A 24,940-nucleotide genomic window follows, 5' to 3' on the forward strand; every position below is an offset into this window, starting at 1 on the left:
AGTTGATACTTGCATGAACATGCAGGGCTTCTTTCAGTCTCCACCATGAAGTTAACGTGTAACTTATGCGAATGGAGAATTTCCTTGGGAGCAGGTAGCTTATGAAGTTGTGAACCTCAGGGTCATGATGCAGTGAGACTGGGATAGTGGAGATGTATTTATGGGTGTTATCAGCTCCTGAACTGAAACACCACAGAAATAGTGATGGATATAAAAATGTAAGTCTTTTAGTAGTTCATTATTTTCTGTTTCTTAGTGAATTAAATATATCTTTATGCTTTCCTCCTTGCAGTGTATAAAGAATTCCTTTAGAGACATAAAGGATGTTGGCTTCTTACAAGTCAAAGTTTTAAAGGCGGTGGACCTGTTGGCAGCAGATTTTGCAGGTATTTTATTTCTATTTTTCCAGCATAAAATGCTATAATATATTGCGAGTGCCATAATATATTGTGAGTGCTACTTAGACTTTGTTCAGTACTGTCAGTTGATCAAGGAAAATAAATAGCTCATCATTTCCCCAGTGGCGAAACCTGCCTCAGGGAACTGCGATACCAAATGGTTTTGACTCCCAAAAGTATGTGGGAAGGTCCGGTGGGTGGAGATCCGATTTCCCCTTTAGATCTGAGCAGTGTGACCAGTAACTTAGCAGTTAGCATGATGTGCTGTTGTATTTTCCAGCAGGAATATATAAAATAAGAGTCAGTATAAAGTGATGGTGCCTTCAAAGCAGCCTCTCCATCTTTTGTCGGGTGCCTTGTGAGTTCGTGAACAAGACTGAAAGATTTTGGGGGCATCTGACACGGTGCTGAGTGTGTGGGTTTGGGTGGTGCTGCAGGCTGTCACCCGAAAAAGAAAGCGATGGGGGTGCGAGTGTGATGGTTTCTCTTACAGCTCGTTTCAGGATTCGATTTGGGGTGACCTTTTTGGCACTCTTACTCCAAGAAAAGGATGGATTTTTCATCGGGCTTTCCCTCAAATTGTGTTTGGTCCTGACAGCAATGGACAGTAACACCGTTTAAAAAGACAACTTTATATTGTTTCTTCAGGGAAGGTCTAGGGAATTGATACTTCTCTGCAGCGACTGCCCGGATATTATTATTTTTATTATGATTTTCTCCAGGATTCTGGAGACCTTTTAATTCCCCTCTGTATCTTGAGCAGCTCGTAATTCACAGACAGAGCATTGTGTGTTGTATATTTGCTGACACAGTCATTTTTTAAGATAACTTGTTGATAAAGGCAGGAAGGATGCTAGAGAGAAAACACTCTTGCCCCATACCCTGGTATTCATGAGGACATTGTGACATAAGAGAACGTTGCTCCTAAACTAAGGACCAAAGGAGAAAGCCCAGTATGAATCACAATACTATTCCAGTTTCAATTATCTACTTAACCCTGCAATGGGAGAAAAAAAAGTTAGTGCAGAGAGCAGTACTTCAAAGGACTGAGGAACTTAATTTGAAAACAAACAAAAAATCTGCCAATAACGAAAGGCAGCTTGTACAGAAATGCATTTCTAAATTGACATAATGTATAAGTCTATACGGAATTAGGCATGTAACTGCACTTTACTAACAATTAAATAAGTAGTGTACCACAGCAAAGCAGAACCTTTGGCAAATGGCAAGGCTAAGGCTATCTAGAAATGTGTGAGGCTTTAACACAGACAGTGTCCAGGGAAAGAGCTGAGCCCAGAAGGTTATCTACCCTTTGGAAGACTTCACTGATGCTAATGTGTTTGAATCAGTGATGGATTTGGCCCCCTTTCCCTCAATACTTAAACAGCAGCATGTGGGTGGATAATGAACATTGGAAGAGACGCGCAGGTTCTTGATTCTGCAATTCAAAGACTTTTCATGCAGAGTATGTGACACACATTCCTTGTGCATAGCACAGAATGAAATTCTGCTTAAGTAAAAGGTTACTCAGTCTGTCATTATATTCAAAATAACCCAGGCTTTGAGCCTGATTCATGAAGCAAATGACAAATTGTTTTTCAATGGCAGTGCTGAAAATATCCTAGTATTATGCTGTAATAGACCCACCAAATTGCAAAAGGATGCAGCCATTTTAGGTAAAAATAGCATAATTTCTGATCGTGAAATGAGAGACATAAAGATTAATTATCTGTTCTGAGCCATTCATAAATGATTAGTGCAGCAATTATGGGCTTCCATAATAGAGCCCTCCTAGAGTAGTGCCATATTTCCTGCATTGCCAGAGAGACTGCTCAGATTTATTGTTATTGATATAAGTAAATTCGAAGTCTAGCTAAAAAATCTGATAAAGAGAAAATCACAGAGACAATAAGAGGTACAAGGTTTTCCAAGGGTTAATAGAGGAGCAAGATGAGCAGGTAGAGTTCCCTCCCTGTCCTGTCCCAGAGCAGCCCTGAGTCTCCTGTTGGCGAGCTTCTGCAGCCCAGTCATCTGATGACACGTGAAATGCCACCTTATACCTTATTCCCACAGTAAAGATTGGGTTTTGGTGCAATTGGGATTTCTGTTGTCAGATGATTATATGTTGGCAATATAAACTTTAATTGTAAGTTTTTAGCCTACTATAATAATAGTTATCGGAAAACAACATGGTATCTGCTTTGGTTTTGAACAGTGTTTTGAAAATCCATATTTTGCCATTTGACATAAATTTTAGGCTAGTTTCCACGCAGCTATATCAAATATGTAGAAGATTTTCAGCCATTGCTCACCCAGTTTGAGCCTTCCATACTTTTGTATTCCCAGATAATAGTTTTGTTGACGTGAAAATGACTTTTTCTGCTTTGTTGGATGTTTTCTGTGTACGCATGAGAGTTCTTCTCAAACACTGCATTTGCTCACTGACCAAAAAAAATAGCATTCAGAATACCAAATTATACAGTGGGATTGTTTTTGGCATATACCAGTTTGCATTTCAAGCAGTTTCTCTGAAAGGCTACACGCGTTTCCACGCTTATCAGGGAATGGGCATGTAAGCTGAAAAGGAGAAGACAAATAGATTCCAGTAATACACATGGTCTTTAAACTTTACCAATATTGACTAGTTAATACTCACTGTTTACATACTGGAAAGATTCCTGTTTAGTTTATAAACTTCTCAGAGTAAGGACCTTAAAAGGGCTGCATTAATAACACCGAAAAGAAGGATTAAGAAGAGAGCTTTTGCTTAAATATACGTATATATTTTTTTTTTTGGTCTGCTATCTAAATCTCTGCATTGCTGAGGTATTTAGTTGCCTACATAGCAGTTAGGCTGGAGTGTCTATGGCCAAGTTATACATGAACACTGAAGATGAGATTAAATCAGATAGTGAGCCAGACGTGCTGATAAAGGGTACTCCGTTCACGATGGGAACTGCTGAGCTGCAATAAGTTGTGAAAGCTACAAATTCATGTGGTGTGAGTTATCAAAAAATTACATTAGCAAACACGTTTTCACCATAGTAAGTTCCACGTTAACATCCTTCTTTTGAGAGGAGTTTGGGTTTTGTGGGGTTTTGGGCGTTTGTTTTGTTTGTTCACTTTAAGTACGATACCTGGTTCGCGCACGGATTCTCCAGTTGATGTTGGGTTTTGTTTAAACTGTGGCACTGTGTAGGGCCTTCATAGTTCCAAGGACTTGCTCACGTGGAACTGACTGAAGAAATGCTGCTGATACAGACAGTGCTGTGCTGCTTTTCTCATGGCGTGGGTATTTAATCCTGTAATAAACTGAGGAAGACAACAGACCCTAAGCAGAGGATAAAACAGCGAGCTGCAGCACTGATGCTTACCTGGGTCAGAGTGATGGTAGTCCTTTTGTAATGTTACCTGAGTAATTACCAACATGAGCAGATTTTTCTTGCTATAAAGACTTAGAGATGACTAAGTCTCAGGTTTCGGGTATTAGAATGAAGCTACCTGAATGTGTTGCAAAGTAAGTATTGGAGTTTCCAGAACTGAGGATGCCTTGGAGGTATTGTTTATTTAGCGAGTCATTCCAACAGAACGAGGCAGTTTGCAGTTGTATTAACAGATCTTATTTTATTCGACCAATCACTTCCTCAGCCCTATTGCAAAGAAAGAGCAGGCATACTAAATACAATAACTGGTCCACTTCATTTTTTTTTTTTTTTTTTTTTCCTTTCTTGTCTATCTGATCCTTCCGTAGGTAAAAGCGATCCTTTCTGTGTATTAGAGCTGGGAAACGACAGTCTTCAAACACACACCGTTTACAAGAACCTCAATCCAGAGTGGAACAAAGTTTTCACATTGTAAGTGGATTGATTTTGAAAACATGCTGCAACACCAAACAGCAGCGTAACTATAAAAGCTATCGACTTTGGGAAAATACAAAGGTCAAGTTTAAGACATGTCATTTTTTCACAGTCAGAGAGGATGTAGGAGAAATATCAAATATAACTCAATTAAAGCCTTTTGCCTTTTACTAGTTCTTACATGGAGTTTATTAATAGAAGTCATTAAAAGAAAAATTACTATGATATTTATAGGAAGAATCATGACTAGACATAATGGAGTCATAGCTGGATCCAAGAGATAATATAACAGAAAGTAGAGAGCAGATACTCACGCCTACATTTTCCGTAATTTAAAATGAAAAATGTTTCATTGAACCATGATAGAATCCTTGTTTAATTTGTAAGTAAGCAGAAAATTAGAGCTCATGTTGTTCCTGGTGTACTTTCTGAATTTAAACTAGCCAAACGCAGTTTACCCCAAATTAGAAGCTTAAATTTTTATGGAAATCAAAGTATTCTTTTTTGGTGACTTTATTAATAGCAAAAATGCTGTAAAAAGCATTATATATATATATACACACAATATATATATAAAATATATTTACAATACATATATATATTTATATATATTTTATGTATAAACTATAAAAAGCAAAAAAAGCACAATTTTTTCATCTTGATTTACGCTGACAAAGATTTTTGTGAATCATAGAATCATAGAATGTGTTGGGTTGGAAGGGACCTCTAAAGGTCATCTAGTCCAACCCCCCTGCAGTCAGCAGGGACATCTTCAACTAGATCAGGTTGCTCAGAGCCTCATCCAGCCTGGCCTTGAATGTCTCCAGGGATGGGGCCTCCACCACCTCTCTGGGCAACCTGGGCCAGTGTCTCACCACCCTCAGCGTAAAGAACTTCTTCCTAATGTCTGATCTAAACCTGCCCTGCTCTAGTTTAAAGCCATTGCCCCTCGTCCTATCGCTACATGCCCTTGCAAACAGCCCCTCCCCGGCCTTCCTGTAGCCCCCTTCATGCTATAAGGTCTCCCCGGAGCCTCCTCTTCTTCAGGCTGAACAACCCCCAACAACCCAATGACTGAGTGAGATAAACATCTCCAAGACTGTGGTAGTCTGTGGCAAGGAAGGCAATCGCGAGGGCTGGCAACGGAGCGTTTATGACATTTGCACCTGTCCGCTGGAAGAGCAGTTTGAGAATGATGGACATCTTGCAAAAGCAACATTCATAAATACTGGGCTGGATGGGAACACAATAAAAAGTATCTGGTCTCTTTGATGGAAGTACCTTGCCAGATTTCTGTTTAATTCATGGCTGCAGCTGAATGCGTCTCTCTCCGAGTCCTTTCTCTTACTTTGTCTGTTCTCAAGAAGCTTCCACTCATCACTGTTTATTCTGAGATTGTGCCAGCAGCTGAGTCTTGTCGGATGTTCATACAAAAAAATAGACCTAACAAGAATTCAGAATTATTTCATTTAAAAAGAAAGCTTGTGTCTGTACTTCCTGTGGGTCTCAGAAATGTCAGCTGTGGACTCCCTCTAACTTTCTCATTGCTGTCGCACGGCTAGTCCAAGCACCAAATCTGCAGAGCCAGTCAGGCTCTCACAGCTCTCCTTAGATTTTTGGCCATTTAAAAAAATTTCAATTAAGCACCTTAAAAGCTATTGATGATTTAGATTTATTTTGGAGCAGAGTGGATTATTTTGAGTGAACGAATGCATTTCAGCCAGAGTGTTCAATACCACCAGAGAGCCCTTCCCATCATATTCAGATTTTCTGCAACACACTTATCTGCGTGTGTCACTGTAGGGGTTTTAATATTTTATACCACTGGTAGCTTTATCATATGGGAAATGATAATGCCTTGGTGAGGAATGTGGATATCTAGTTGCAGAAGTGGCAAGTTTCAGTGTATTTTAAAGCTATAATGTCTTGAAAACAGTGCCTTTCATGGTGGTTCGGCTGCTGGTCACATCACAGAACATGCTGTGGCTGCCAGCTGGAGAGACAACCAGGTGGCTTTGAGGTTCAGACTTGCTACGCAAGGAGCAACTCCACTGTGTTGCAGGCAGAGGTTCTGGGAGCAGGACAGCTCTGAATCAACCTTCTTTCGAGCAGAACGGCTGCATTTAGTTAAATAAGAAACACGCACTGTACCATGTAACTCTTTCTTTAACTCTTGCCCATGGAAAAAGGAAAAGAGGAGATAATGAATGCAACTCATAAGTCGTCTCCAGTTACACGTGCTTTTGCAGGCACACAGATATAATTTTTCTAAGATGAGACTCTGATTTATTAATGACCTAATAAATGCTTAGGATCGTCCCCACTGTCACCTCAGTAGAGCATTTGCACTGAACAGAACAAAAATATTGTACATTTGGTCCTTAATTAGGGTTGTTAGGTTTATATTAAAGTAATTGGTTTTGTTAGAACCTTAAAAAGGGAGACAATTTTTCAATAATTGTTCAAGTCAAATGAACTTGCGTAAGTTTTGTTTCCTGCATTATTTCTTTAATGTCCTGAAGCCTGGTTTTGAATTCAGGCCTTGACCTCTCCCAGTCACCAGCTTTCCCTGTTGGAGAGCTGAGTTCTACACCGTTGGCATCAATATCGACGCACAAAAAGTGTCACTGTCTGGTAGTTATTTTCTTCACCTAGTTATGGGACTGAAACATGAGGGGAAAGCTTGGGGAATACCCATAATTTGATTCCTTTTTTAGGGGAATTTAATTAAATGCTAGTTTTATACTCCAAGGTAATACAAACTTAATTAGTAAAACAGTATTCTCAGATCTTTGTGGAGGAGACTGTATGCATGTGTATCGAATGTTATTTTTTTATGTGTCTGCACTTTTTGTTCCAGCCCTATTAAAGATATTCATGATGTTCTGGAAGTGACAGTGTTTGATGAAGATGGAGATAAACCCCCTGATTTCCTTGGAAAAGTTGCCATCCCTTTGCTGTCTGTAAGTTACCTTTGCCACGCATATCATTCAAACATTGATGGTTTCGCTGGGAACGAGCTTCATTTCTTTTCCCCATAGCACAAAGCAACACAGATTTAGAGATAAACAGGCTTTGTGATCTATATATGCTTTAGTTGGCAGTGTTTATAGTTCTCCTTAGTGTAACGAGCGTTGCCAACCCATTTTAGTACAAATTTGGTTGATTGGAAAGAAAATTGCAGAAGTGTCTGTACTTCATCAGTACTATATGCCGTGCAGGTCTGAAAACATAATTGAGTTGTTCTGTATGTTTCCACATCATCTTCTGAAGGTAACATTTTAAGCATGTCTTTGTTCTGTCTTGCTTCTTTTTACTCCAAGAAAGTAATTGCACATCACAGTAGGATTGACTAGAGATAGCTGTTGTTATTGGCACAGCTGAATAAAATTACCTAAAAGGGGTGTTTTCTACTCCACAGTGCTTTTAAAGACTGGTGGCTTTTGTTCTGTAAACAAATATGTGAAGAGTGAGCGCTACCATGGGAGTATAAAATCAAAACTGGAAACAAAGCGAGCTCAGGGGAAAGTGGTTGCTCTGGAGATTAAGGAGAGTTGAAGCTTTTTCAGAAATGGCCAAAAAAGGCCAGGCTAAAGAGAGGGGGCCATAAAAGGGTCATTAAAAGACATTAATAGAGAAATAGGGGAAAAGCAGCTTTGTGTTTGGTAAGGCTGATTTAATTTTGGAACAAGGCTGGTGGTAATAGAATGAGTAAACCAGATGAAGAGGATGTAAACAGCTCCATGTGTATGTGCAGTATCACAGAAGATTCTGGTAACTTTCGCAGTAAAGTTTGAGAACTTTCTAGGCTGTGGCTTTTATTAAATCAGTTAGTAGATGAGGCGTGAAACAATACAGGACTCTCGTGCTCGGATCAGTCAAGTCGTGTAAACACGTCTAAGTGTGGGGGTTTCCTTGAGTTTTGGGGCACTGCTGTTTTGCAGTAGGCTCCATAGGCAGAGGAGAGGGTGTGTCAGATATTTATGCGGTGAGTACCACGTCGAACCTTGTACAAACATTCACACTTGCAATACAGAACGTGATTCAAGCGATACACGCAGTAGTGCAATGCTTTCGGTGACACACAGTGTGATCCTGTGGGTAACAGCACTCTCGAATAGGCAGACGGTGAATCCTGACTGAAATTACAGAGTAAAAAAACTGCAGTATTGTTTGGAAACATCTCTGTGAAAGCATATTCACCTCTGCAGAAAGGCTGGCACACTTCTCTTATGGTTAAGGCAAGAGTTTGTCTTTGAGTTTTAGAGGTGGGCTGCTGCAGGAAAGGCAACGTTGCAATAAGCGTTTAGTGCGGCTCTGTCGCAGCAGAGACTGGAGAAATGGGAGGTTTCTTGAGGAAAAGCAAAAGTCCCATCTGATCAAAGCAGGCAATATAAGCCCCACGGAGTCAGCATAGTTTAGGTAAGGGACCAATCAAGATCAGAGAGGGGAACTGCAAATATTTGATGTTTCCAAATAAATAATGAACTGCCCAGAAAACTCTTAGAGGATATGAACCCAACCTAAGGAATGCTTTATAGCGGTAAAGAAATAGGCCAGGGTGCTCCAGTTTTGTTATTATTTTGTCTAAATAAGTGTATTTCTTGTATACGCGAATTAAAAGCAATGTAGCTTCTGAATCTCTTCGCGAAAGTGTGTTTGTTTTCATCCACTGTGTGCTCTTTCCAAGTTATACTGGAGTCCAGAACAGGGGAGCCCCTGCAATTTGGGGGTAAGAAAAGCCTAAGCTATGGAAGCTGAGGAGTAAATACTGGGCTTTTGGTAGCCCACACACTCTTGTGTGCTTTGCAACCGTCTTCCCTCCGTGGCTCGGACTGCAAGCTCTTTTTGAGGCTGGGTATATTTTAGATTGTTTGTCTATTTTAGTGGCTTGAGTTGTCGATATCTCCAGTTTTAGAACAATATTAGAGTCAGTTGGGCATGGAGGATGATTTGATGTTTACAGGGAGGAAAAAACCTCTTAACATCTTTTATTCCATTTTTGATCACTTGGTTAATTTTTCCCCAAGTCCTCGTATCTCTGATGTTACTGGAAGAGAGTGGCTGGAGCAGCTGCTCTCCTGCAGATCCAGTCCTTGCCAAATGGTCGGCATGATCGGCAGCAGGCTGTGTGGGCTCACAGTGAGAAGATGTTAGATTTGGATTTTCTGTTGATTTTATAGGCATTTGTCAAGTATCCCTTAGGAAGCATGTAACAAGGCAGAGGAGGGGAGTGCATGTGTGTGGTAATGTCCAAACTATTCAGCGTAGGTTTTTTGTCCAAGGTTTGAGACAAAAAAAAAAATAAAAAAAATTGTTTATGCTTCCCCTTGCCAATTGATCTTCTTCCGTCTCGTCCAAACTTCTCTGCCTCCTATTTCAGTCAAATCTAGTGTAAATATATTCGTCTCTGCTTCTGATTAAAAAACATTTTGCACCTATTAACTTAGTCTGCTGAGACAGAGAACTGTAATTTTCTAAGCTCTTTTTCTTGAAATGGGAATTTTGATGTATGTTATAATTTTCACTATAAATTTGCATGTATTCTTTGAACCATTTAGATAAATATGCTGAAAGAGAACAATAGTTAAAGACTCAAGGAAGCCTCACAAATCATATAGGTTTAATTTCTCCTAGGTAATCAGGCCTAATATTTGCCTTGCGTTAAACTCCCTTTTGAAAATAGAAGTACCCGCGTTTTTATTCCCTGTTAAAAACGCACAAATTTGACTCGTGAGCTGTCAGCACATGAAGTAAGTTTACTTCAGGAATTGTTCATGGATGACTAAATTCTTTTCTTAATGAAAAACTGCCTTGAATAAAGTATATGTTCGAGGGATATGAAATGTTTAATTAATTTGACAATGAATTTTGGTTTAAATGTGTACAGGAGTTTTACACCGGCGTTTTGCAAACTAGTGTACACGTTCATCATCACATTAACACTCGAATAACCTTACTACACAAAAATTCGGAGACAGGGAAATTACTTATGCTTTCCATTCATCCTTGACTGTGATCTAGGCTCATTGCAGGCACCAAATAAGAAACATAAAAAACTGGGCAGCATGGGAAGAGTTTTAAAGCGTCAGATGATGAATAAAGCTGAAAACGTCATGTTATTTTGATAGGCATGATGAAGTAATATTGGATGAATACACAATTTGATTTGTGTCTCATACATCTCTATTAATGCACTGTAGAGACATTGATTTTGATAGCATTACAGTGAATATGGAATTTTCTCTATTTGTAGGTAGGTGGGGGACAGAGGGAGAGAAGTGGTTATTTGCTTGCATTTTATCTTTAGCTTTTCCGTGTTAATCAACCTATTGTATTTTATTTCTCCTGCCCATCTTTACATCAAACTACTGTCCTCCATGTATAAGAGACCTCATCTCAAATACAGCTCTGGTCAGCCACGTTCACAAAAGCAGAATTTAAAGTGGAAAAGACAGATTAGTGCTGCCAAGATATTCAACAAAATGGATCCCTTTCTTGCCAGAGGTGACATACAGAGTCTGGGGAATGAAAGAGAAGACCATTTACACCACTGAACAGAGCAGGCTTTTGTGCTAGACGCTGAAGATGATCCTGGGGAAAGAAGAAGTAGGGCAAAAACTTCATTGCTTCAAGAAAGGAGTTTGATAGGTTTAGAAGTTTTGTAGGTTTTGGGGGACTTGAACTAATTATCAAAGAAGTCCTTTCCATCTCTGTGTTCCTTTGTGCCCTAGATCTTAGCAAAAGTAACCGTGTTTCTCTTTGTGAGGGTCTGTCTTTTTTGTTTTGCTTCAAGAGACTCCTGTCTCCTAGAAGGCCCCAAGTTATTAGAGACATGGGAGCATGTAGTGTGCTTCAATGAATTCGAAAGCAGAGTATATCAAATATCCTCGCATAGAAAGACCTTTGAGTGAAGAGTGGTATCACAGAATGGAATGTTTTTTATCTGCTGAATTATCAGCTCAGAGTAGTCTTCAGCTGCACCCTTTTTTCAGCAAACAGGAAGAGGTCTATGAAATGTTTTCAAGTGCCAAGGAAGGTCGGTAGCCAACGACACAGTGAAAACAAGCAGTATGACTTTTGCAAGCTTAATTATCTAAAACATGGCCTGGATTCAGAGAGCAGACACCTGACGATTGCAATTACTTAGCACTTGACCATAAGTGCACAGCCTTTTCCAGGAGAAAGCTTTAGAGTTTGAGAAAAGTGAAAATGCTGCATTTATTCGGTAGAGGCAGCTGTGAAGTGGATAGTCTATTCTGACTTTTATCCCTGTCATGAACCAGAAATTTTGGAATGGGGAAAAAACACAGTATCTCTTCTGGAAAAAATTACACCTTGTTTTTGAAATTAAATTCTCCCCTGACCGTGTACTACTCACTGAAATGGAAACAACAGGAATGTTTTTCTCAAGTAGCACCTGGGAACCTTGTGAGGTTTTCAGCTCCTCCTCAGATTGTCTGGAAGCCCACGCGTGGCTGCCTGATTTCTTTCAGACCGTCAGCTCCGTATCTATTTGGTCTTTAGATATCAATCCTTTGCCAAGAATCCAAATGTCCATTCAACATTGGATCCCACAGAATGTTGTTACAAGTGAAATGTTTGGAGCAAAGAGTTTTGGGATGAATGAATAGGCATTTCGTAGAAAATCCGATCAATATATATTGCAAGACTGGAGAGAAACAAAAAACCTCTTTATTCATGTCCAGGTGGATCAAATATGTGGCTTGCTTTCATCTTTTCCTGGGGAAATATGTCCTTTGAATAAGGGTAGGTGTGTGTCTATTACAAGACAGCTTTATGTTATTCAGGGCAAATGGTATGACATTGTGCATCAGCAATGAGCTCAAGCAGGAATATCAGAGGTCCCAAATGCTTTAGATGAATTACCCTTGGAGAGTAGCCATTACCCTTTCCACACGTCACGGGTGTTGATGTACAGAGGTTTAACCCAGCGTTCTTCTGTCAGGTCATCAATATGTGACATTGAATCTGCATCAAAGCTGGATACAGAGTGAAGTTTTCTTAAAATCAATGTAAAAAAAAAAGCCACTAAACCATATTTCTTTGAGACAAGAGCAATGAAAAAACACCCTTTGCTGCGTAAGGGTCCTGTCTTCTCCGTGTTTCATGTCATATCAATCTCGGCTTTCGCTATTTCATTAAAATTCCCAAGCGGTCAGAAGGTTGTTGCTTAATAGATTTAGCATTGGCTGGCTACATCAATACTGTGTTTAGTCACATTTGTTTTACTGGGGACATCTGTGGGAAGAGTTTAGCAAATAATATTCATTCATTTGAAAGGAACCTGGTGCACTTTGGGCCTTGACTGTACGGTGGTCTCGCGTACCTGAACGTTTCCTTCAGCTAAAGCACTGCCAGAAGTTGCCTCTGTCTGAAGTGCCTCTGTAGGTCGAAATATTTAATGCACAAAGAATTTTAGCTTTTCCTTTCAACTGATAATTTCCTTTGCATGGTCCTGTATGGAGAAGAGACTGTGATACAGAATATATGAGTTGCTCTGTGAAAAAACTGATACTGATCTCTTGTCTTTCTGAATTGATTCAGAACAGGAAAAGGCCTCAAATATCAGAAATTCCCACGGGATCAAAATCCTGACTTTGTTTTATGATGGTGACCTTGCAAAATGAAGCATGTCAGCGGGGTAGGCACTACTGTCCTCATGTTAATCATGTGGTTACGGGCACTCGTGGTTGGCGATTGAGCCCTGGTGTGTTGTATGCTATTAAGACGCTTTCAGAGAATGCAGGCATTAGTATTCAGTGAGGATATAAAACATCATCAATAGAGGAATAATATTGATTACGTCTCTTTAAGGACCTCACCTGCAGATATTTTCACTTTTAATTTGAACGTTCCTTTCCCCGTAAGTAGATGTAAACATTCATGGGAAAGATAACCTATTTTAGATACAACTGTCAGGGATATCTATTGAGTTAAATCCACGTGAGATCAGGTATGTAGCAAAAGATGTTTGGGTGATAGAAGAAAACTGATCTTTCTGACATTTAGGTTCATCCTAGGATCCCAGTCCTGGCTGCTCACCTTTTCCACAGCTGGAGAAAGCGTTTCAGCAGTCTCTGCGAACAGCAGAGACTTAGGGAAGAGAACCCAGAGAGGAGAAAGAGAGAGATCCAAAATGAAATTAATATGACTGGCTGTCTCTCGAGACTGAGGGAGACGTTGAACAGAATCTGAACTCTTGCCCAAGAACAGCATGCAATGAAAACGTAGCGTACTAAAAGCTCTGTTGGATGTTTTCTTCTGGGCACAGTTGAGACATGCCACCGATCTAATCTCCATGCAGTCATGGGTGTTAGAATTACCCTACACCTTTTGTTGAACCGCACTGGATTAGCACACTGCCAAAACTGTAAGAGATATTTTCCCTTGACTTTTTTGCAGGGTTTTTTCTTTTTATCCAAATGCAAATGCAATGGAGAAACACCGTTTCATAGCCAGTTGTTCTCTGATGTGCTTTTTTGACTCTGAAGAAGGTCAAAAGCTAGGATATCTGCATGAATGTTTAGTCTTAGGCTGAGTTATAATTGCACATCTTTTACCAGACAAGTCAAACACTTAGAATTAAAGATGCCAGATGAAGCTGACTGTAAAGCTGTATTTGCACTGCATTACTTTCTGCCTGTTCAATCTTAAAACAGCAGCAACAATAATAAGGACACAATTTAAAAATTATTTTCCAAGCAACTAACAACCCCCATTTCCAAAGACAGAGATGGAAGTTATTGTTGCTGATTAGAAACTTGCTGTGCGAACACACCTGCAGACACACCCAAAATGTTTGATTCAGCTCCAGCTCTTAAAATGACGAGTCTTTTCCCCAAAGTCAGAAGTATTTTTTGAGCATGGAAGACCACGATATCACATGCGGACCTTCTCAGTAGTGACAGCATTTCTTTTTGGTTTTCTATCAGTTTAGCAGCATGTGACCTTTTTTTCCTTGTTTGTTAACGCTCTTGAAAGATGTAAGAAAGAAGTGTATCGCCAGGAATGTAAAGAGAACTTCCCACTAGTCGTTGCTCCTAGGGTAATAAGATGAAATGTTATGAGAAATAGGTGTAATTAATTGAAATATATGGAAATTCAGCCCCCGAATTAATAACTATGGAGAACGCAGAATTATGATATTGTGACATGTATTGGACACCTACATCTCTGCAGACACACTGGGAACAACATACCTTCTATCCTGTTGCAGGAGAGTCCGTGAATCAAAACTCAGTCTAAATCTGCTGCTGGTGGCACCCCCTTGATCCAAAGGGACAACAACTGCAAACCATGTCCTTCTGGTCCTGTATCTCTAAATCAGTAAATCCATTTTTCACTCAATTTGGGAAACTGAACAAAATCTTGAATTTCTGAATAAATTTTGGTTTTGTTTTCTTTCAGTAGCTTTTAAAATTATTTTTTGCTTTTGCTTGAGGAGGGGGAAAGCAAACTGCTGAAACAGCAGAATCCTTTATGATGGGCCGACAATACTGTGTGTGGCGGTTGGCCTGAGGACCTTCTGATGCCAGTTCATTTGGCCCTAGAAGAGGGGCCAGCCACTTCAGCAGCTCTTCTGTTTTGGGGCTGCAGGTTGTCTGAGCCTGCTGGTCTGCAAAATAGTTTTTTGCCTGCCCCTTTCTTGGGAACTGCAGCATCCTTTGCCATCAGCTCCAACCCTGCATGTACTCTCTTGCAGTGAAAGCAGAGTTCATTTGCTGGACTCCTGGTTGGACACCACAGAGAATGCAAAGTTGGCCCTTGTGGAGAGCCCTCTTCCCTTTCAACCGTTAGCCAGAAAACCCATCTAGCCTTTGACGAGCTACTTGGTGCAGAAAGGGTGGAGCAGCATTGGGAATGGAAGTGACCTTTCCCTTGTCTCGTGAAATCACTTGGTTCCCATTATGCCTTTTTTTTTTTTTTTTTTCTTCCCCTTACTCATTTCTGCCGTGGTTTATATGAGTGCCTCTTCTAAATGCCGCAGCAGCAATAGCCGTTTTAAATATGGTTGCAATTTCATGCCCCCAAATTTCCTCCGTTATCTTTAATCTTTGATCATTACAGTCCCTGAATGTAGCTTTTTGGTAAGCTGCAGTTTTTTATGTTACTGCTGTTTAGAATTAACTGGTCTGCTTCCTAAAAAGCCAAATGTTTAATCAATACATATCCTACTGTGTATAATAAATATATTTCTGCCATCACTTTTTGAAGAGAGAATGCTTTTGATTTGAGCCAAATAGTTTACAAAATGGTGAGGGAGGTTTTTTTTTTTTAATAGACGTTTAATGCGATAGGGCCAACCGGCAGATTAGAGCATAGAAATGGTATTGAAATTCAGGGGTGGGGTGAGGGGAGAGGTCTTTTACATGAATTAGTTAATTTTGAGCATTTGTTACATTAGCATTTGCTCCACTTAAGCTGATTAATTTCTTTGGATTGCGTTTGTTTCCTGGGTAATAATTTGACAACCTTGCAATAAACTAAGCGTTAAGAAGTGGGTTCGTGTACTGGAGTGTGCAATAGATAGGTAAACTGTTGTTTGTGGCTCTTTTCCTGAACTTTGGAAGAAAAAAACCATTTTAAACCTGTAATAACTGAGGCTGATTACTTCCCATCAACTCACTGGCTTCCAGGGCAGAATTTTCTGACTGGTTATTGCGTGCACTGCTCTACTATAAAGTACAAGGTCTGTAAATTAAAGTTGGACCATAAGAGATTTAATCTGCAATTTTATAGGTCTCTAATCCAACGGTCATTTTGTATTTCAGGCTCCAAGTACATTATCAGGGTTTGGGGAGGGGTTTTGTTGTGCTTGGGATTTATTTATTTATTTGTTTGTAGTGTCTTTCAACTATATTGTGTATTACAGCTGGGAAAATATTGATGCTTTTTCCTCCCCCCCCCCCCCCCCCAAACTATAGATTAGAAATGGTAAACAAAGTTGTTACACGCTGAAGAATAAAGACTTGGAACGTGCTTCAAAAGGAGTAATTTACTTGGAGCTGGATGTCCTATTTAATCCTGTAAGTTGAAATATTTTCTCTTTGTTTATTGCTGGTGGAAGAAATGTGCGAATCTGCAAGGATGGGGGTGGGCGGAGAGGGTGATCCGGTGAAAACTAGGAGCCAAGCAAGAAAAGTCCTGACCCGGTTGCATCTGGTGGTGGAGGGGGGGTTTCACGCCGTGGGTGGAGAAGTACTGGGGCATCAGAGCTCTGTGATGGCCGATCCAGGTGGATGGGACAATGCAGGGGCGTTTTGGGACTGACAAGTGACCACAGACGCCTTAAGAAGAAGATGCTGATTGCTGTACACCACAGCTTCATTTGCAACAGCCAAAAAAGGGCTTAATGTTTAGATTATTATACATTACTTTTAACACCTACTTCCTCCCAAAAAGCTGACCCACGATGTTCTCTTCCCAGGGTGTTGACAGGAAAATTAATGAGGCATGTACCTGGTTCACTTAGTTTTTAGGTGGCTGAGTCAGTCTCAATTGTTTATGCCCTACAGCCTTTTACCGAGTTAAATCCTATTTATTAAGGCCAACGTGGGCTACACTGCAGCCCTGCTCTTGCTGAAGTGAGTCCAGTCTTGCCCAATTTAACCCATCCATGTCTTTCCTAGCAGCTTCTCCTAAGTCACACAGAGGCTGAAAAGAGTGAAAGAAATTCCTCGTCAACACTGGTGATACAAAGCTGAAATAATGCACTTAAAACTACATGACACCTTTTTAATGTCTTGTCTTTTCTTTTCTTTTTTTTTTTAATTAGATTAAAGCAAGTATTAGAACATTCAGGCCCCGAGAAAAGCGCTTTACTGAGGAGAACCGCAAATTTTCCAAAAAGGTGAACATTGTGTCTGGGCTCAGCTCTCGCATCTCTTTTGCAAAGATTTGAATTGCTGTAGTACAGTTGCAAGAACAAACCCTATTTACGCATAAAATGCTGAACACGTGTAAATTCTCTGTATTTCTGTATATATTAAAAGGTTTGTTTGTGTTAACACAAAATTGCTTTCTGATCTGGTTTGCAGCAGTAGTTCTGCTTCATGCTTCAGAGTGAAAAAGGTAGCTGTGGCTGTTGCGCGGTTCGCAGCATCTAAAGCTCAATGAGAGCCTTATTCCCTTCATTGGGAAGGAAGAAACCAGTTCTAAATTACTTATTTTAAAAGTCCATAGGATTTTAGAAAAATGGCCTTTTTTTTTTTTTTTTTTTAAATAAAGGTGCCCTATAATAAGGCTAAAATTCCATATTTATTTCTACGGACTAATCCAAAACACGTAGAGAAGAGATTCAGTGTTTTGATTACATTCTCTCTGTTCCTTTTCCTAAGACGATGTTATATTTTGAGAATTGGAGGTGAACGAAAGGAGGTTTGTGTTACAGTTTTATTTAGTTTTGACATCAAGATGCGTTGTTTTCTTTTTTCCTTTTTCTTTTTTTTTCTAAGGGATGAGGAAAATCTGGAAGGTTTGGGTGTAATCAGAAAGCAGGCAGGAGCTGGAGCGTGTCTCTGAAACAGAGGGTTTATTTGTAATATGTGCCCTGGCATGCGTTTCTAGCTTAAATTACCCCTGTTTCTGAAGCAATAGTAGGATATTAGAGTGTTTGATTAAACTCCTTTTCTCCTCCCCTCCTCCCACTCAATATTTATCAGATCTTATCAAGAAATGTTGATCGCGTGAAAAAAATCACCATGGCAATATGGAATACAATACAATTCCTTCGGAGCTGCTTTCTCTGGGAGTCCACGGTAAAGAGCGTGATAGCATTTGTGGTAAGTGGATTTCTTCTTTTATTGCATGAGGCTAAGTGATATAAGATCTTGAGTGTTACAATGCTTTCCTCTCCACTCCTCCTCTCCACAAAGCCCTTTATCATTTGCCGTTATTGGTATTTCGTAGCTGCAAGGCTGCGGGTTTCAAGGCAGCTTGGGCCACGTTGGGCCTGACGGGCATGGAAATTAGACCTTCAGGAATAGCTTTGGTGCAGAGATGTTCACCAACCTGCACCTCGGATGCTCATGTCCGTGGTGGGCGATGCCACCCTGTAAAGGCTGTGACCATGTGATGATTCTGGATTTTTTTTTTTTTTTTTAAAAACATGGCAACTGGGTGGTAGGAAAGGAGGGAGGTGGTGGCCAAGAGGGCAGTGCAGGGAGATGACTTTGATTTGGCTGATGCAGGGAGATGACTTTGATTTGGCTGATGCAGTGAGCTGATGGGTCTTGTCCCTTCCATCTCCCATTGCAATTCGGTGGCACTTTGCTGTAGGTTATTGATGTCTGCTATGCCTGTGTCCCTATGGCACCTAAACAGCTCTGTTGACATTGCCCGTTGCAAATCTATTCTCTTGATGGTAATAATACGTTGCTTTAAAGGAAAAAAGCAAAACTCACTGGTCAGTGAGTTGTGCTGCGCTCTGTGAACAAAAAGCCAAGTTCTCCACCTGCCTGTCCCACTTTTCAGCTCTCTCCTTTTTCCTCTTGGTAGTAAACACCCCATTTGCAGTTTTCTCATAATCCGCTCAAGCACAAAAAGGTTTTGCCTGCTTTTTATTCTGCGGTGTGACATTTTCTTCATGCTTGAAATGTTTGGCATGCCATTAAAGGTTGCAAAATCGTTTTGTGGTGGTCCAGCATGCAGAAAGAAAGTTTTTGAGTTCAGTGTTTATTAAGCAAAATAACAGCCACATCTCCAAGATTTCCCCCCCCACTTTTACTGTCTGTGAATTATAAGTCTCTTAAAGGTTCTTTTCAGGAAAACACTTCCCAGTGTATTCGCTACAGATGAGTAAAATGGATCATGTCTGGTTGACAGAAGCTCCAGAGCAAAGACAGAGGAGCTGTCTTTCACCCTGCAGGTTAGAGGGATGACTAGCACGTAGGAGTAGGGAAGACAAGAGGGTCTTTTCTCTGTACTTTTTTTTCTCCCGTTGCTTGAAGTTTATTTAGACCATATCTGGAGTTAATGGTTGAAGAGCTGCTGGAGAGCAGAGCAGACGGTCCCTCGCTGAAGCAGGTACGGCTGTGCAGGGCAGCTCTATGATTGTGCACAGGGGAATTGGATGGTCATCCGCGCTGGGGCTGGAAAGGGAGGGACGTAATTAAAATCCCAGTGCTGAAGTCCTGCCATCACCGCCCAGCAAGAATCCAGGCACGCACTTAAGAGATTTTGCACCAAAATACTTGCAAAGTTATAGCTGTGAAGTTCATTTTCGTAGATTTAGGAAAAGTTTGGAAGTGGTGGCGAGGCAGAAAAAGAAGGTGGTGGGAGAGTGGGTCTAGAGATGTCCCGGTTTGGGGTGGAGCGGGGACAACTTCTGCTCAGGCAGAGCCCTGCGCACGCTCGTTGCCGTGGCGACCAGGGTCAGCTGACTCAGGTGTTTACCCTGTGGCGGGGCGGACAGGTCAGGTGACCCAAACTGACCAATGGGGTGCTCCATCCCATCCGCCATGCCCAGTATAGAAGCCGAGGGACCAAAGGGGTCAGGTTGGCTCTTCGTCTTTGGGTCTTCTCTGTTGGCCCTTCTCCAATGGCCTGCTTGTCTTTGATGACTGACGTCTGAGGAGGACCCCGTCACCTCGTCTGCCTTTTGATTCTGGTCAGTGTGTTCCGGCTCCCATTTGTCCCTGAGTCCAGTCTGGAACTTTCCCAGTCCCTGTCAGTGATGTCTTACAAGGAACTTGATCCGGTTTTGTGTATACTTGTATGTATTGTATCTATTTCATTGTTTCCTTTTCATTTTATTATTAATATTTCATTAAGGGAGTTCAGTTTTTCCTAAACTCATAAATCTCTTTATCTTTCGTCTTCCTCTCCTTGGAGCGAGAGGTGGGGTAGAGCATCTGTCATCTTGTCATTGGCCAACCCGGCCCAACCCACGACAACAGAAAAAGGAATGGATTCCTAATGAAAAGGATTACAAGAAAAGGTTACAAGTTTCAGATTATTATTGTCTTTACTGGATACCATAACGCTCCCGGTTTCCTGAAAGAAAGCGGGTAAAGGGAAAAGAGTAAAAATGTATGATTCTAAGAATAATTACAGCTGGTTTCTTCTACAAACCAAAATGTAAGTCTGTCTGACTTTTTCCACATGGAAATAATTCAGCTTTGGCACTTAAAATGAAGTGCTAATTATATCTCTCTCTCTCACTATTTCCAGCGTGTGTCTTAATAGTATTGAAAATACTCACACAGCATGGCAGGTGCAGCATCCCTCCCAGCCCCAATCTGTATGTAAAATCCACAGGTTAAATAAAAGGTATACCAAATATCACAATTTTAAAATCATCGTTCCCCAGCAAGCAACATCTGTGTACGTTCAGTACCTGGTTTTGTATCAGCTTAGCCTGTACCAAATTTGTCCTTATTGATGACTTGCTTGCAGTTGACACTGACTACCAGACGTGAGGAAGATGCACAAAGCTGCTTCTCATCCGTTTTTCAGCTGGGTTTGTAAAACCATGGCTGGTAGCTTAGGTGCCAGCCAGGCCCTGAAACCATAAAATGCCTTTTTTTTTTTTTTCTTTTTTTCTTACAGACGTTATCTCTTGGGCCACTGGCAGTAACTCTTGTGACCATATTCTACATAATCCATGTATCTTCACTGTGATAATCCCAGAGACTGTTGTAGTGCCCTTGGTTTCCCTCTGCAAGTAGCCCATGCCCCTTCCTCCAAGGGGAAGTAAAGGGAGGGAGGAGGAGAAAGACAAGCAGACAGTATAATCATGTGAACCTTGTTTTCTTAAGCAATCAGACAAAAACCACTGCCAGACAGAAGAAAATATTTGTGAGATCATCAGAGCATGGCAGTAGGCAAGGACGTGGTATCTTACACCTTCCTGGTTTAGTCTTCATTACAGCGCACCTCCCTCCCCATTAGTGCTGACAGCTCTGGAGTGTGACAAGGACATTAGCTGCTACTTCTGGGCGCACAAGGGAAAGAGAGGGACAGATAAAGAGGGAGGAAACAGGGGACAGCCCAGGCAGGACACAAGTGAATGAGAAAAATGGTGTCACCATGTTTTCTCATTTGTAAGATACATCATCCCAAGCTAAATTTCTTTATTACTTTGTAGTGGTGAAAGGAGACAATCCAAGAACATGTGAGCAGATTAATTTTTTTGTGTTATAAAAATGAAATCATATTTTTCATCGGCATTCTGTGTTTTTAATCTGATGATTTTCAGTCTGAGTTAATTGTATAGGCACAGAGGACACAGATCGGGCCTGCTCAAGCACAAGTAAAATCAGAAATTTTTCAGGTTTAGAGGTTTTGGAAAGAGGGTTGAAAAGGGAGGTGAGGTGAAAAGCAGAATTGCGCTTTTGGTGATGTTTGCCCTGTGCACGCAGGGTTTGGTGGAAATTGTGTTACACAAATTCTAGAAATAACATCCTGGCTTGGACGAAGTAGTCACACTTAGGTTTTCTGGATTCTTTATAGTGTACATTTCATCATTGCTCTTGTGTGAAAAATGGACACACATCTTTGTGCCTGCCTGCGAATATCAGGAATATTCCCACATGTGGAAAATGTTGCCTGTAGAGTTAATAGTGTTCATATACCAGGAGAGATCTTAAATGACTTTGTCCGTGTGTTCTCCTCCATCAGTTCAGGATTTGAGGGGATTTGTAGACCAAAAACTCTTCAGGCATTCTAATCTGTTTATTTAATTTTGGTGTAGTTACCTCTGTATTCAACCAAATATTTTGCATTCTGACTGAAACATGCCACTCAAAAAGGGCTGTATTTTGAAGACACTCAGAGACATACTCTAGTACATCCTTGTATGGTGGTTCTCGTGTGTCTGACATTCTTGATCTCCTGCCCTGGACAGTTTGCTCCCAGTTTCCAGGGTGAATGTTGTGTTTTTAGCCTGGTCCTCATCACTCCTTCCTCTTGTCACACCTTTCTCCATTGAGACATCACTTCCGTGCTCTGTTATTGGTGTCCAAAAAGCTGGAGTTGCGTGGTGAAATGTGCCTAGGGGAATACCTGCTCACAAGTCATCTTGTATATCTGTGTGATTATAAGCTGTTTCCCCCCCCTTGTGCATACAAAAACTTGTGGTTTTACCTTTCTGATCCACTTTTAAACTGAATTTCTGGCCCTTCCTTCTGTGTGCAAACACTCCCTGCCTGCTCTGCTCCCCCTTCTTCCCTGGTCGTGGAAGTTAAGTCCGTAATAACTGAATCATTCTTACTGTACAATATGTATTTTAAAAATATTTTAAAAGTTAATTTTAGTCACAGAATGATTTTCATGAGGAATTATGCATCATTGCACATTGTGCTTGTGATTTTGTACAACATAATTGCACCTTCTATTGACAGTTTTTTCTGCATTAATGGTAATTATGTCATTTAATGAAATTACAGTAATTGCATTAAAAAACCCACTATAATCTGGTGCAAATTAAAAGGATATATTGACTGGAATTTTTACCGTCTTTTTTTTTTTTTTTTTTAAAGTTTGCACGATAGTTGCAAGAGACATTGACAGGATCAGGCAAACGACGGGAAACCAGCCACCGTCGCACCTCCGGTGTGACTGGCAGTGCTCGCTGCTGATTTGCTTCAGGGTCCCTGCACACTCACCCATGCCAGCATACTTCATTTTTACTGGCAGCATGTCCCACTATATCAGGTTTAGGCTTCCTGCTAATCAAGGCTGCTGCCAGGGTGGGTACAGGTGGGAGCTATTTTTCAGGTTCAGCCCTAGCTGGCAGCCTGGGTCAACCAGAGGAGGAATGCAGCATGCACAGGCAGTATTTATTTATTTTGTAGTGACATTGCAGTGTGCCTGATAATTATTTTATGATGGGTTAGTACCGGGAGGAAAGGAAGGAATATGTGGTGATGCAATGTAATGTGTGGGGAATGTAGAGTTTCTGGTCAAACTGACTGCGGTTATTTAATGGTGGGCAGCTGGGAAAATGACAGGCGTGGGATTATTTTGGAGCAGTTTGGGCTTCCCAAAAAAACAGCTGATGCAAAAGTAGGGAAGCCCTGGGTTTTCTGGATGCCCAGCAGAGCTGCTTGGAGTTGTGGATACAGCAGGAAACCCAGACTTAAGCTTTGGAGCTCCTTGCTGCAGAGGTGAGATTTTGGCACCCTTCTCCATTAAGATCTCCAAAGCTTTTCAAATCCAGAGAGGGCTGGAGGACGCCCCATTTTTTGGTGCTGGCGTCTTGGGCCATGGGACCTGGAAGCCTGAGGAGTCACAGGGTAAACTGGGTGAGGCTGCACATATGTGCATTACTGGGCCCGTTTGCTTCAGTCCTAATCTGGGATAGCAGCAGAGAGATAGGTTAGACTCTGCAGCCCATGAACTTCTGGGCATCTCTGCTGAGTGTGCCGTTTAACACGCTGCCGCTTAAGCTTGCGATACGGGAGCTGGATCTGAGCCCAGTTAAACTCATCTCATAGAGGAGACACCAACCGCATTATTAGACATGAACAATTTTTAATCCCTGTTGAGCTGGGCTATATTTATACTGATGACCTACAGGGAAAAGGCCATTAGCTTGTTGACAGTATCCTCTAAAATTGCTAATTGCATATCAGTAAGAAGGAAATGTTCTTTTCCCTCAGGAAAGATGTTTCTTAACTCAAATTCTAAGCCTTCTGGAGTTTACTTGGGGTAAATCTTTTATTTTGCATGTGGAAAAGTGTCTTCTGCATGTTATGGTTAGACTTTCCCAAGCAAAACACAAAATGTTCCAGTCCTGTTTGTTCTAAGCATAATTCAACCCTGGACATGACAATAATATACGGGTAAAACATCCAGTTTAACTCATGCGTTGTTTTGCAACACAGTGATTTTTTTTTTTTATTTTTTTTTCCTTAATGGGAGGAGAGTTATCGATCAATAAAGGGAAATTCTTGGGACAAAAGTCTAATAGGGAACATGAGGAACCTATGGAGAAGGGAAACCAGTAACAGCTATGAAGTCCAAACAGCTTAGGACAGAGGCCGAGTCACCAAGCATCTCTTGGACCTCTGGCCAACCACGCAGAGGACAGAGGAAAATTTTCACTGAGACTTTGCTTGTGATTTACCAGTAGATGGTAATAATTCACTTTTCTATAGAGTGGGGAAGGAAGATGTGCTCTCACATGAGCTTCCCTAAAATCTTTCTTATTTTCCCCATGAATTGTCCGCTAATTTTGAACAAGCAGTTCCCTGATGCAAAGCACAAACCACCCCGCCATGACTACATGTGTAACTGATGAGAAGGGTATAGTCTTATAGTCTTCCCTCCCCCCCCTTTTTTTTTTCATCCTCATAGCTGAAGACGAAATATAAATCATTGTTCCCAAACTATTCGGGAACAGCATTAAAGTAATGGTAGATTAAAATGTCTCCACATTAAAAAGCTAAATAAAATGAATAGATGTAATCCTAAAGAGAGAAGAATGAGTATTCTTCAAACACTGAATAGGGAACTTGGAAAAAGAAAAAGCTTTAAAAAAAGAAAAAAAAGTATTAATGCAAAAGAGATGGTCTTTACTTCCACTTTACTGTAGAGCTTTTGCTAAGGGCTTTTCTCAGCCCATTTGCAGCTTGTGTTTTGCTACAGTTTTAAAGAAGCAGCCGGCAAAGGGACAAATGGAGTTCCTATTTAAATAGGGAAGCTGTAAAATAACACTCT

General features: G+C 40.8%; 1 protein-coding gene across 4 annotated transcripts in view; it reads left to right on the forward strand.

Moving 5' to 3' along the window:
- MCTP2 (multiple C2 and transmembrane domain containing 2) overlaps nucleotides 1-24,940 on the forward strand; it is a 129,328-nt gene that overhangs the window by 62,918 nt on the left and 41,470 nt on the right. For all 4 annotated transcript variants that reach the window (XM_063346613.1, XM_063346611.1, XM_063346614.1 and 1 more), the window contains 6 exons: nucleotides 293-386; nucleotides 4,150-4,252; nucleotides 7,116-7,218; nucleotides 16,204-16,305; nucleotides 17,055-17,129; nucleotides 17,941-18,060. In XM_063346613.1, the coding sequence (XP_063202683.1) occupies nucleotides 293-386; nucleotides 4,150-4,252; nucleotides 7,116-7,218; nucleotides 16,204-16,305; nucleotides 17,055-17,129; nucleotides 17,941-18,060 (597 nt within the window). The remainder of the gene's footprint in view (nucleotides 1-292; nucleotides 387-4,149; nucleotides 4,253-7,115; nucleotides 7,219-16,203; nucleotides 16,306-17,054; nucleotides 17,130-17,940; nucleotides 18,061-24,940) is intronic.

Source organism: Chroicocephalus ridibundus, chromosome 9 (assembly GCF_963924245.1).
Source record: "Chroicocephalus ridibundus chromosome 9, bChrRid1.1, whole genome shotgun sequence".
Taxonomy (NCBI): Eukaryota; Metazoa; Chordata; class Aves; order Charadriiformes; family Laridae; genus Chroicocephalus; species Chroicocephalus ridibundus.